The sequence below is a fragment of the Henckelia pumila genome, chromosome 2 (assembly GCF_033568475.1).
Source record: "Henckelia pumila isolate YLH828 chromosome 2, ASM3356847v2, whole genome shotgun sequence".
Taxonomy (NCBI): Eukaryota; Viridiplantae; Streptophyta; class Magnoliopsida; order Lamiales; family Gesneriaceae; genus Henckelia; species Henckelia pumila.
In genome coordinates this window covers 182,652,063-182,664,669 of record NC_133121.1, presented here as the reverse complement: position 1 = coordinate 182,664,669, position 12,607 = coordinate 182,652,063, and the positions used below count along the sequence as shown (strand labels likewise).

Below are 12,607 nucleotides of genomic sequence, written 5' to 3'. Positions count from 1 at the left end.
TTTAGAACGTAGCTTTATCCATATAAAATTTTATATCTGGTAGCACAATATATTTTTGATACAAATCGAGCTTCAATCCGATTTTTTCGATCCATAATCTAGCAATGACTCGAAAAAGCTCAAAATGAAGCTCGTTATTTTCGAATCGAACTCGAACTCTCTATCGAATCGAACTTGAGCCGAAAATAAAAAAATTTCGAGCTTCGAACTGAATTTCGAATATCTCAATTTGAACTCGAGCTCGAACCCGAATACTAAAATTTTGTTATAGTTCGGCTCGTTTACAGCTCTAGTTGGAATTAAATATCAAATTATGTATTTGTAAGTTTTGAGGCAACAAGAACGTAGTAAATAATACCGCCAAACTTGTTGAAATAAAGAGAATAGGGGGATTGGTCTAATAGTGATTTCGATCATTTAAGGGTCCGTTTGGAGTGAGTGATAAGATAAATAATATAAAAATAAGTAATATATTGTAATAATAAATAAATTAAAAAGATAGTTAATATAAGAATTGATTTGATTGATAGATTATGATTTGTTTGATTTGATTGATTATATTTTATATAAAAATAGTAAATTACCATTTTATCCTTTTAATAATTAATAAAATATAAATAATATTATTTATAAGGATAATACAGTAATTTAAATTTAATGATTTGATTGATGCTATATAAATAATTGAAAGATGGATAAATAATATAGCAAAAAAAACATGAGACTAGATAAGATTATTAATACATAGATTAATAATCTATGACTTCAAACGGACTCTAATAGGTCACGTTTCAATATCAGTGCACAACTGTGCTTATTTAATTTACAAATTTAATTATTTTTTCGTCGAAATCTTGAGGTAATGCCTTACAAATCAGTGATATATGGCATCTCGTACCACCGCGAAAAACAAAGAGACTAAATTTGCCAAAAAAATCAAAGTTATTGAACTAATATTCAAACCTGACTAATGAGATGACCAAAATAACAATTGAGTTCATTGATAGGACCAAAATCATATTTTCCTATTGAAATATATAAGAACGAGTTGCAACAGTCATATCATCGAGTCCCCAAAACTCGAGATTAACGAGCCGATGAAGTTTTGTATTCTTACATTCGATGATCTGCGTGGCACAACTTAATCAATAAATTTGTGTTTGGACTAATAGATTTGAAATTGTGGATTTCGAATCGATGATTTAATTTCAAATTCCTTGACATCTTGGATGAACAAAATTCAAGAAGGTTCACATCCAACATATGGTTTAGTTCACCCTACCTTAAGAATATTATCCTAACAGTAGATCTAACGACTCAAGATTTGTCATGTCAGTATTATATATTAACTACACATATGTGTTGAGATGTAGACCATCAGATATATGATTTGGGTATTACACTAAGTGCAGGAGGATCTCATTAATATCAAACTAAGCTTTTCCAATTGCAATAATGATCGACGTCTGGATTTCACTAAGCCGACTGTCATTCGCAATTCATTTATCAAATTTTTCTCCAAATCAAGTCGTTTAAGACAAGCACAACATAATAGGTATCACAATATTAAACTAGGATGTAGCATGAGATTCTTGGCTTTTATTCCAAAGTACTGATTATTAATTAAGGAAACGAAACAACCAATGTGAATGTCTTCTCAAATTCTTGTTTCGAGTTTTGCTTTGTTTTTCTTCAGTTATGATTGCTCCATTCCTTTGTGTCCTTTACATAAGGGTTGAATTATTTACCTTGTGCCAAAACATTTTGTTGTCTATTTGCATGGATCATGTTCAAAATCACCTTAAACATATCAATCCATATGTTCATATCAGTTTAGCTTCTATTCGAGTAATATTCTAGTAGTTTAAATGTCGAATTTCTTTTCGAAACAGGTTTCTTATGTCAGAATAATTAAGTGATATTTTTTAAATCATCATATAAGTTGGTCTATACAGACTTTTGGACCTCTGAATATTCAAAAATTTTCAAGAAATGCTTTCAGTACAATAAATGGACTTTAATTTTCACATTTAGCCATTTTTCACCAGAATCGAATCATGGTTTTCTTAATATATATATTTTCAAAAATTAGCTTTTGTTACTGTTGTTTCTCTTGTTCCACGCCCCTCGGCCCATTCGATACTTTACGTTGTTGGTACTAACATCCTTAAAATTATCCCAAATTTTAACAGCTGGCGTAAATTTCAAATAAGAACAAAATTTTAACTTTTTTAACCAAGTTAAGCTCGAAAAAGAAAGTTAAAGGAAACTAATTTCCAATTTCCTCAAAGAGTAACACTCATGTGAAACGGTCTCATTCGTGAGACGGGTTAATCTATCCATATTTATAATAATAAATAATACTTTTGACATAAAATGTAATACTTTTTAATGAATAACCCATATAAAAAATCCGTCACACGAATACGACCCGTGCAACGGTTGCATACAAGTGTTTGCCTTCCTTCAAAATACACTCACATTTCAAACGAATTCCAATATAATCTCGATTCTTAAACCACATGAAATAGTTATTAAATTAGTAATCTATTTATATTTATATAACCGTGCTTTATCAAAATTTGTATCTAGTTATAACAATGCAACTATAATATTTAAATTGTATAACAGCTCAAATGCACGTTTTGATTGCTCTTCCATCCACGTCAATTATTGCATCTCAACAATTCTCTGTAAGTAATTGCACTTCTTGCAATTAATTAAAATCGAAAATGTGACATAAATTTGATGCTAATTGTATGTTCGAGTGTTTATTATTTTACTAAAAACTATAACTTGCAATAACGATATAATTCTAATATTTTAAATTGTACATCGCTCAACCATTGTACTTCAGTTGTTCTCTGAAGATGGACAATTTTTACATTCGGAAATATTTTAACATAAAGAATCATGTGAATAACTTATTTATAAAAAATAAAACACACACACACACGTTTTCTTCATTTAAGCAAGCGAAGGGTAAATTTGGTTTAAATCCCCAAAACCAAATTTAATTTGACATTCAATCTTTGTCAAAAGAAAATATATATGTTTATACTTTCTGACCCGAAAAAAAATGTTTCTGCACTTCTTGGTCCACATATTTTTTTCTCGTACGTTGGTGCAAAAAATTGAAAATATAATACTAATATATGATATTTGAGCACAAATTATTTCAAATCTGATACTAATATATGATTTTTTTTAGTTGGGGGAGTGGATTGTCACAATTAAGTTTCGAACTTGAGATCACGTCCCATACTTGGTACCTTGATGTCAAATAAACTACATGTGATCAACACTGATATATGATTATTGAGAATTTAAGTGTGAAACATGTATGCATGTAATATTGGTATTGGTGATATTAATTTTTTAAGATGAAAATCAATACAACATATGAAATATAATATTAATATATTATGAGTAACCAAACATCTGTGGCAAATGTTGATTTTTAATAAAGATGTTTAAAGTTTATACTAAAAATTGTCTTTTGTATCATATCTAAACTAATTAGTGAAATTCATATGTTAGTATCACATTTTCACTATTTTGTACTGTTTCATCATTGAAAAACATATGCGCCCAAATAGTGCAAAAATATTTTTCCATGGTGATACTCACTAAAATTTATTAATGATCCAGATCCAATTTAATCCCAAAACTTCAGGTCCGGAAATGAACTTGAAATCAAGAAAAATAATATTAGAGGGGGCCGGGAGGGTGTCGTGGCGTAGCCCCTTCGACTCTCAAGTTAGAGACATGAACGAATAAGAGAAAGAGGAGCTTGGGCGCCCCTCAAAATGAAAGTGAATTAGTTTCAAATGAAGAAAGCAACCCCGTATTTATAAGAAGGCAAGGTAGGGGACCACAAACACTTTGTAGGGGACCACGAGTGTGTAGTTCACGTGTCCCTCCTTAAGAGCTCGCCCTCCAAAGACAACCCAAGACACAAAGTCAAGCTTACTGCTCTAGGGGCTCGTCCACCTTGGGCCGCCCACCTTAGGCGAACCTCTCCTCCACTTCCTTCCTCTACACTCCCCACATATAATATCACATCTCCATTTTATATTGTCATAAGCTTTTGACTCACCTTAAAGACCCCATGATTAGGTCCAACCTGATGGGGATTTCCCTCACCCTTTAGGAGCCAACATACATCTTCTTCAACACTTTCCTCATGTGCCGACCATACTCTTTAGAATGAGACTCGAACCTTAATCTTTTGTTATGGTCTTCATTGTGTTCAAGCATGTGATGAGCCCACTTATGAGATATCACATAGATTAGGCCGTGAAAACACAAATTTATTTTAGAGATAAAATTAATACAATTTGAGTTTGGATCGAATATTTAATACAATTTTACCCTCAAGGGAACCACCTTATAACTCGTATACTTTCATTATCAGCCTAAAAAAACCATTGAAATTACGACAGGACAATTTGTTTAAAATTTAAAATAGTAATCCATCAATTAATATTAATATCCTCCAAATGTCTCTAATCCCAAATAAATTAATAAACCGAACCACACAAATGAAATCCCAAGAAAACGAGTGGCCGAAGCCAAGTAAACAAAAACCAACGAAATTAACGTACAATTACCAACTAAACGACATAAAAGAATCTTGATATTGCCGGATACACAATATTCACCCCATCCTATAAAATCGATGCACTCCTCCATCAATCACAGTAAAATTTATTACATTCTATTGGAAGAAATTCAATTAAAAAATAAAGTGGGAATGGAGTTCACTTGCAAGGAGTTCAAGGTCGGGAAATGCGAAGGTGAGAAGCTGGTGGACGGCGAAACGATGCCACTGGTGTTGCAGCCTCAGGAGGGCGGCAAGAACGACGTCGAATCGTTGCTCGTGGCATTGAAAGAGAACAAGGAATGGTTCGAGCAGATGATAATCAAGAACAGCGCTGTTCTTTTGAGGGGATTTGATGTGACCAGCGCAGTGGAGTTCAATGATATCGTTGACGTTTGTGGGTGGGACGATATCCGGTACGTCGGGCCGGCTCCCCGGACGCATATTTACAAGAGGATTTGGACTGCTAATGAAGGGCCTCTGTCGGAGTTCATATACTACCATCATGAAATGGTCTTGGTAAGTATAAGCATGGAATCGATAGTAATCTGTGTACTACATACGGAGTTTCGAACCGTTCATTTATGTCGAAAATTTACAATTTTTGTTTCCATTCTTTCTATGTTCATGGCAAGAAAAAGGTAGGACAATGTAACAGTGCCAGTGTCTTGTGTGTGCAGATAAAGGAATTTCCAAAGAAAGTGATTCTTTACTGCGAAATACCTCCACCGGAAGGTGGGGAGACGCCTTTCGTGCCTAGTTTTCGAGTGGCAGAGCGTGCTCTGGAGGAGTTTCCAGCAGAGGTGGAGGAACTGGAGAAGAAAGGGCTGAGATATACTTTCACTGCTCTTAGCAAAGACGATACTTCCTCCATGAGAGGTCGCGGCTGGGAAGACGCTTTCGGAACCTCCGATCGCATGGAAGCAGAGAAAAGGTACTAAAACAATATCTTTTCCCCACCCATAATTAAGGGTGTATACTCGAGCACAAGTGATACTCAACCCAATCAAAACTGGTCCGAGCTAATTGAACAATCACAATTCAATCGATCGAGCCAAACCGAACCAAACTAAACCAACTCTTAGCCGTTGGACTCGCTGATAAGCTTGTTTCACTCATTCACACTATCCTAACTTCAAACTCAATGCAGGGCAAAGGCACTGGGGATGGATATGGAATGGCTACCTAATGGTGGGGTGAAGACCATACTAGGTCCGAGATATTTGACAAGAGTGTTCGAGGGAAGAAAAGGGAGACGGATGTGGTTCAACACGTTGGTCGGCATGTACGGGAAAGAGCTGAGCTCGGCTACCATGGCCGACGGAACCGAGATCCCGGAGAAATTTGTGAGGAGATGTGGAGAGATCATTGAAGAGGAAAGTATCCAATTCAAGTGGCAGAAAGGTGATGTGCTGTTTTTGGATAACTATGCTTTGCTCCATGGTAGGAGGCCTGGCCTTCCACCCAGAAAGGTTTTGGTTGCTACTTGCAAGTAGGCAGAAGCATCAATGAAGGACTATGCTAATAAGTTGGAATGCTAAAAATAAGCTGTGTAAGCAAGTTCTCTGACATGGATTTGTTTATACGATCCACTGTTGAATAAATGGATACGATTACTACGAAAGGTCGTTCTTTGGGTTTGAATTCGAACTCAATTTTCGTGCTTAACTCGAATCTAGAATGGCTCAAATTTCATGTAATTATTATAGTTTCAAACAGCGATGTACAAGTCTCCAATCTCGAGTTCAATATTCAGTTATAATTTTTATTTCAATTTCACCCACAAAGCACCAACATAATTCCAACCAATGGCAAGTTCCAAGATAAAAACATCTGCCATCACTTTAGTAATTCGTTGGCCATAAGAAAAATAAATAGCAATATGTTAACGAGTAAAACTAAAGGCGAGTTACAGCTTATCTTGACATCAAGATCGCATGTTTAAAACGAAATCTTGTTTTCGATAACCAAATTACAATCTCCTCCCCAACTCAGAATAAAAAAATTACCAAAAAAAAAACCCATCAATCTTATATGCAGTCAGATATTAAACAAAATCAGTACAATATGCTTCAAATCTTTGTTCTGTTTTAAGAAATTCAGGAAATAAATTTAGTCATTAAGCTTCTTCGCATGAGTCAAGACCGAAAACAAAAGACCAGACCTGACATTCGGTACAAATTCTGTCAAATCCAAACATCTGAAATAACCACGGATTGTACTATCCAATAAACTATAAGTTTATTGCTCTAATAACAAAACATTAAAGGCAGACATTACAAGAAAGTCCTAAATCAATCCTCGTCCAGCAAGGACAAGATTAGCATTGGCTTTCACTAGACACACAATTGCAAGAAAAATGCAGTTTATTGATCTTATAGGTAATATAACTCTACAGACCTCGACCACGTCCCCTATTAGAATAGCCGTATCCACCATAACCTCTTCCATGGTAAGCGCCACGGAATCGGCCGCCGTTAACACCACCGCGACCAGGGCCACGGCTACCTCGACGTCCACCCTGATACCTTGAAAATTCTCCAAATGTCTGCATTCGTGGCAATACATCAGGATATATCATGGACCAACTAAATGAGATCAAAAGTAAATGACACATACCTCTGTATCTAACCTCATTTGTTCAGAATACCTAGTTCTTCCATGATTAGAATCATTGCCAAGGGTGTCACAAGAAAGGGTGTCGAAAAAGTCATCCTTGTTATAAACAGGCTGCAAGGAAAAATAAACTTAACTTCGGCACGAAAGGGAAGTTCCATATAGAACAATAAATTATGGAAGAAATTAAACAATCACCTTGGCCCCAATTTTAGGCAATTCAGGATCATCCTCTTCCTGAAAATCATCATCATAACTGTCGTCCATGTTGCCTTCCTTATCCTTTGATTGGGATTTATTACTTTTTCCCAGATGACCCCAAACTTTGTCCTTTTCGAATTTCTCATTCATCGCCGTAAAGTCAAAATCTTCCGTGAATGTTGTCACAGGATGTGAAGTCTGCGAAATATTCACTCCACAGTCAGGCTAGAAAGAACGTATTTAAAATTCCACGAGACAGCTCGCCACAAAAATTTAATAGAATTGTTTTTGTATCTTTCAATGAATAATTTCTTGATCAACTCAAGTCAAGTACAGTTCATATTTGACATAAATAAGTACACATTTAAATCATAAAACAGATAACGTCCCTCAAAATGGTCACTCAGGCATCAATCATCATACCGCCACGGTCCAACAAAGGAATCATACTCCAGTTTATTGACATTGAAACATTAGCAACCAATTCACAGAACAAATTTCAAATAAATTTTTGGTAATAAACTTGTAGACATGACATCGCATTTAAAGCTATTTCTAAATAATCTGCCATTTATAATCACATGGAAAATTTCAAGTAAATAAACCTTGGAAAGGTTAAAGGTATGCAACATAAATCAGTAAGGTGGGGCCAGTACCTCAAAAAAAAGAGCAATAGTTAAAAACATTGGCATAATTCTGATGCGGATTACAGGAAACCACTTAGTGACAATCGTTTATGTTAAAAAAGAAAATGTCAAATTAAAATGTAAACACTACAACCGTACAACCCTGCGAAAAAATGGCATGGTTCTCATGCGGATAACAGGAAATGACTTAGTTGCAAAGTGCCAGAATCATTAAGTGAACAAAGAAATGGTAACCTAGTTAACTATGGTAGCTTATCATATTTAGGTACAACAATATATAATAGTAGAAATAGAACAATAAAGTTTTCGTGTAAAGTTGATTTAGTTTCTATTCGATAAATAGTGTAAATCATTGATGTTCCATGGAGAAATCCATGTCATGCAATCATGGAATTCCTTACCCCATATCCTCTTCCTCCACGCCCTCTGTAATTGTTGTTACGCATGTGATAAGTAGCTCCATTTGGCTAAAAAGAGACAAGATATATACATCATTAGTTTTCCAACAAAGTACCAGAAAATTTGCAAACTGTACCAAGAGCTGCAATGTTGCATTGAAATTATAAGAGAATAGAGAACACAAAGGAAACAGTTATTTAACAATTCAAGCAAGCAGTAGGACCTCAAAGAAGAGCATATGCAAAATATGATGGGACTTGGAAAGAAGAACAAAGCATCAACACCTGTCACAAATTGTAACTTCTAGACAACCAAAAAGCTATATCATTTTTTTTATCACATGCTTGGTTATACAACCAACAATTGGGTATGGATTTTATAGCAGTGAAGGTGCTAAGAAAGTTATGGCCATTGATAATACGAGGAACATTTGAGATGGGTCCCCTCGCTTTATTTATTTATTTATTTTTGCTGTTTCCGTTGCTCGAGCCTGACCAGGTCAAAACTCAAAACATGCACCACGCAAGCCTGACCAGGTCATTTAATAACAAAAAATTCATGAAAATATGTATTTTCAGGAAGGGTGCATGCCTATGGTTTATAATCCGTAGCATTCATGCAAACAGATGAAGTCCCAACATAAATAGAGAGAATGCAATCTAGAGGGTGGTTGTCATAAAATAACAAAAGTAAAAAACCTTATGACCACGCCCAGTTGGAGGTGACGGTAATAATGGTGGTTGAGAATCCATTGCTACTGGATTTGATGATTTAGACGATGGCTTAGGAGACACTTGAACTACTTCCACATCCTTCTGAACAGTTTGTAAAGGTTGACGTGCCACCGCAGTAGCTGGTCCAGATTGTAACAGTTGCCCCGGGGTAACAAGTGATGGCATTCGCGTTTCAGAAAGAACAGAAACAGATGTACCAGCAATTGATGTTACAGGTTGAGATATGGCCAGCTGTTGCACAGACGTCAAACTAATTATTGGACTAGGTTTGGTAGCAACTAGAGGTACACCTGCATTTTCAGGAGCTGGAGTAGAGAGTGGAGCTAAAGATGGTAAGGTCGAGCTTGGTGTAGAAGTAGAGATAGAGGATATGGAAGCTTTTCCTTGTAGTGGTTTCACGGTTGAGTCAGATGCAAGGGACAAAGGCTGCAGCGCAGGAATATTGAAAGACGGAGTTGAAACAGGAAATGAAGCAGAGGCTAAACTAGCAGAAGTTCCAGAGCTGGGACCCGAAGAAGAATGATAGTCTGATAATGGAGTAGAACCAGACAGGTTTAATGCTGGCATGGCTAAAGAAGAGTTAAAATTCGGAAATTGCATCTGTTGCATGGAAGGAGGAATTGACAATCCAGGAGGTGGTCGAAGCAATGCTTGCTGAGGTAATTGAGGCAGCCCACCAGGAGCGCCATAGAATCCTTGCCAATACATTGGCATAGGTGGTGTACTATTATTTCCATTAGGAGAAGGGGACCAAGAATTCAAGTTCGGTACAGGTTGATACAAAGGCATACCACTTTGGAAAGCTGATCCAGGGAGTCCCATTTGTGCAGGATGGGCACCAGGATCTGACGATGGCCCAATTGGAGGCGGCAAACTACTGGGTGTGGATGTTGGATGAGAATAGTGGGTCTGCACTAGCAAATAAACACATTAAAATCACTATCCACAGCATAACATTATTACAGTAGTTATGTGTTTCTTACCTGAATAATTGCAGGATCACTGTTTATGGGTGGCGTCGTCTGAACTGGTGGAGAGGATTTCACCTGTAAATCCTGAGGAAGACAGTAACCATGGTTGAAGATTACAGTACTAAAAAACTACATGCAAAAATACAACATCCAGATATACAAGCCAAAAAAACAAAAGACAAATTAATTGTGCTCTTCTTAAGTTTTAACAATAAAACAGATCATAAATGCTGAAGTTAATATTGTGGAGTGAGACAAAACCGTGATAGTTGAAAAATATAAATAATGCCACAACAGCCATATCGTAATGCAGCTCTTGTCGATGTCATGTTCGCAAGACAAATCCACTATGGCTTGCACAACTATCACTTCCATATCCCATGTTAGGTTCATCAGCACAGGCCCAACCAAAAACTATTCGAGTGGTCAGGCTTAATTATATCATTATGTCTGACTTCTCTAGAATGAAAGTAAAAGATTCAAATATCACATAATTGGGGTAAAACTAAAACACTTGGTGAACACAAGTTATTAATGGGAAATGTAGCAATTTAAGAAGATCAAAAAACCCCATAATATACCTTAATATCACTTCCTCTGAACAGTATGTATTCGTAAATTTTATCGCCCGGAGGAACTTGTGGACCATCCTTTTTTCGCCCTTCTGTTCCAAATGATCTCACTGCCACATGATAATTACAAAGCAATAATTAGGTTCAAACATGATTAGCATTGCTCATAGTCCAAAGCCAATCAGGAGGATATCTAGATGCTTTAGACATCAGTGATCAAATAAAAAACTTAACAACAAATAAGAGTATGTTACGAACTTCAGACTAATACTATTGTCTTGGATCACCATGATTAACAAAAAGTGCGGTGAACTTAACACCTTGAAATTCACCAAATCATTAAAATTTCAACAGCTCGCAAGGAATGCTAAACCCATTTTAGGTTCAAATTTCTTTTTTACCTAACAATTCTTCAACCAATAAGAAGAAAATATTTTCTACCCTACCATGTCCATTTAACCAACATACTGACAAAATAGAGTTCATTTTTTTCAAGGGCATTTCAAATCATTGAGACGGTCCATTCACAATTGTTTGGCAGGGTAATTTTCAAATCCCCCCACTTCCATTTTAGTATATCTTTCTTAACCCCAACAAGGCATTTCAAATTCTCAATTACTCGAGCCATTTCAAATCCACTTATCGAATAAAATGCTTCAACCCAATCGTAAACTTAACAAAATAAATCAATAGCTAAAGTGCTAAACTGAATTCAATTATATCCTAATCAAATGGTCAAACAAAAATCACAAGCACAAGGAATACATAAAGCGAATTTCTTTTCGAGATCCTTTTTATCGGAAACCAAATCATCAGAAATCAAAATTTAATTAAAAATATATAATAGGATAAGACATACTTCCGATACACCCATCGGAACTGAAAGTAGACTACCCTATCAAAATATCTACTCTCAAATATTGCAAATGCTAAACAAACATAGTAAATCCAATTCACACAAGGTATCAAAAAAATCATTTGCCTTCGAACTACATAAAAAAATTTATCCTTTACCATCTTATGTAGCCAGAAAAATCAATAAGCAAATTACCAGATTTTAGAAAATTACGAAAACGCCACAAGAAAATGAAAACGATAAATCTAAGTTCTGCCAAATGAAAATTTATGAACCGGCACCTAACAGAAAATTCTACCATTCAGCAAGACATAACTTTAAACTAGACGATGAAAAGCACGATTATTGAAATAAAAGGATGAGAAAAAATAGAAAAATCTCATACATTCTGAAACAAAATACACATGAATCAAAACTCAAAAATTCAATTTTTCTTTATTTTTAAAAAAATCTTCCTAATTCTAGTTTGCTCACCGTTGCGCAAGCCGATGCTGGACTCTTCGGTGTTAATACTGTACAATACACCTTCATATCTAATTTCACTTTTCGAGGTCAAACTTATCAAGCTTCCAACATACGAGTCCGCTGATGCTCCGCCGCCGCCAGATCTACTACTCGACGCCGACGCTGAGCTCTCGCCCGCCATCTTCTACTTTCACTGTTAATCACCGAATAAAAACCGATCGGCTAAATTTGTATGCGTGACGGAATGAGACGAGCGAAGAATTACTACCGATAATGTTAGGGTTCCCGTTTTCTAGTGAACCTAATTTTATTTTATTAAGACAAAAGCTCCTATGATTATTCCTCTGTATTTATTTATTATTTATTATTTATTTATGTATTTATTTATTTATTTATTTACATTTATATTTATTTTTTATTTTTAAAAATATTAATAAAATTTAATTTATTATTTAGTTTTGTAAGAAAATATTAAGTCGATAAACTTTTATAATATAAAAAACATTAGTTAGTTAATTAAATACATGTAACGTACAATAAAAC

The 12,607-nt window shown here is 35.3% G+C and overlaps 2 protein-coding genes across 2 annotated transcripts; one reads left to right on the top strand and one right to left on the bottom strand.

Annotated features, from left to right (window-relative positions):
- The first annotated feature begins 4,733 nt into the window (after positions 1–4,733).
- On the top strand, positions 4,734–6,227 carry LOC140885082 (clavaminate synthase-like protein At3g21360). The gene is made up of 3 exons (XM_073292003.1): positions 4,734–5,122; positions 5,284–5,537; positions 5,754–6,227. The coding sequence occupies exons 1-3, from the start codon at positions 4,757–4,759 to the stop codon at positions 6,097–6,099; spliced, it is 966 nt and encodes a 321-aa protein (XP_073148104.1). The 5' UTR covers positions 4,734–4,756; the 3' UTR covers positions 6,100–6,227.
- A 522-nt stretch (positions 6,228–6,749) lies between these two features.
- Positions 6,750–12,369, bottom strand: LOC140880369 (protein decapping 5-like). Its single transcript, XM_073284737.1, has 8 exons — positions 12,074–12,369; positions 10,753–10,853; positions 10,184–10,255; positions 9,165–10,109; positions 8,469–8,534; positions 7,418–7,618; positions 7,223–7,333; positions 6,750–7,151 (listed from the first exon to the last, which is right to left on the bottom strand). The coding sequence occupies exons 1-8, from the start codon at positions 12,243–12,245 to the stop codon at positions 6,996–6,998; spliced, it is 1,824 nt and encodes a 607-aa protein (XP_073140838.1). The 5' UTR covers positions 12,246–12,369; the 3' UTR covers positions 6,750–6,995.
- Between the last annotated feature and the right edge of the window lie 238 nt (positions 12,370–12,607).

What these genes read in the sequence shown, in the direction of transcription:
- LOC140885082 (XM_073292003.1), top strand. Translation starts at nt 4,757, where the DNA reads ATGGAGTTCACTTGCAAGGAGTTCAAGGTCGGGAAATGCGAAGGTGAG. An exon ending in ACCATCATGAAATGGTCTTG is followed by an intron (nt 5,123 to 5,283) that starts GTAAGTATAAGC and finishes TTGTGTGTGCAG; the next exon opens with ATAAAGGAATTTCCAAAGAA. An exon ending in CGCATGGAAGCAGAGAAAAG is followed by an intron (nt 5,538 to 5,753) that starts GTACTAAAACAA and finishes AACTCAATGCAG; the next exon opens with GGCAAAGGCACTGGGGATGG.
- LOC140880369 (XM_073284737.1), bottom strand. Translation starts at nt 12,245, where the DNA reads ATGGCGGGCGAGAGCTCAGCGTCGGCGTCGAGTAGTAGATCTGGCGGC. An exon ending in CAACTGGGCGTGGTCATAAG is followed by an intron (nt 8,535 to 9,164) that starts GTTTTTTACTTT and finishes GTCTCTTTTTAG; the next exon opens with CCAAATGGAGCTACTTATCA. An exon ending in AAATGAGGTTAGATACAGAG is followed by an intron (nt 7,152 to 7,222) that starts GTATGTGTCATT and finishes CCACGAATGCAG; the next exon opens with ACATTTGGAGAATTTTCAAG.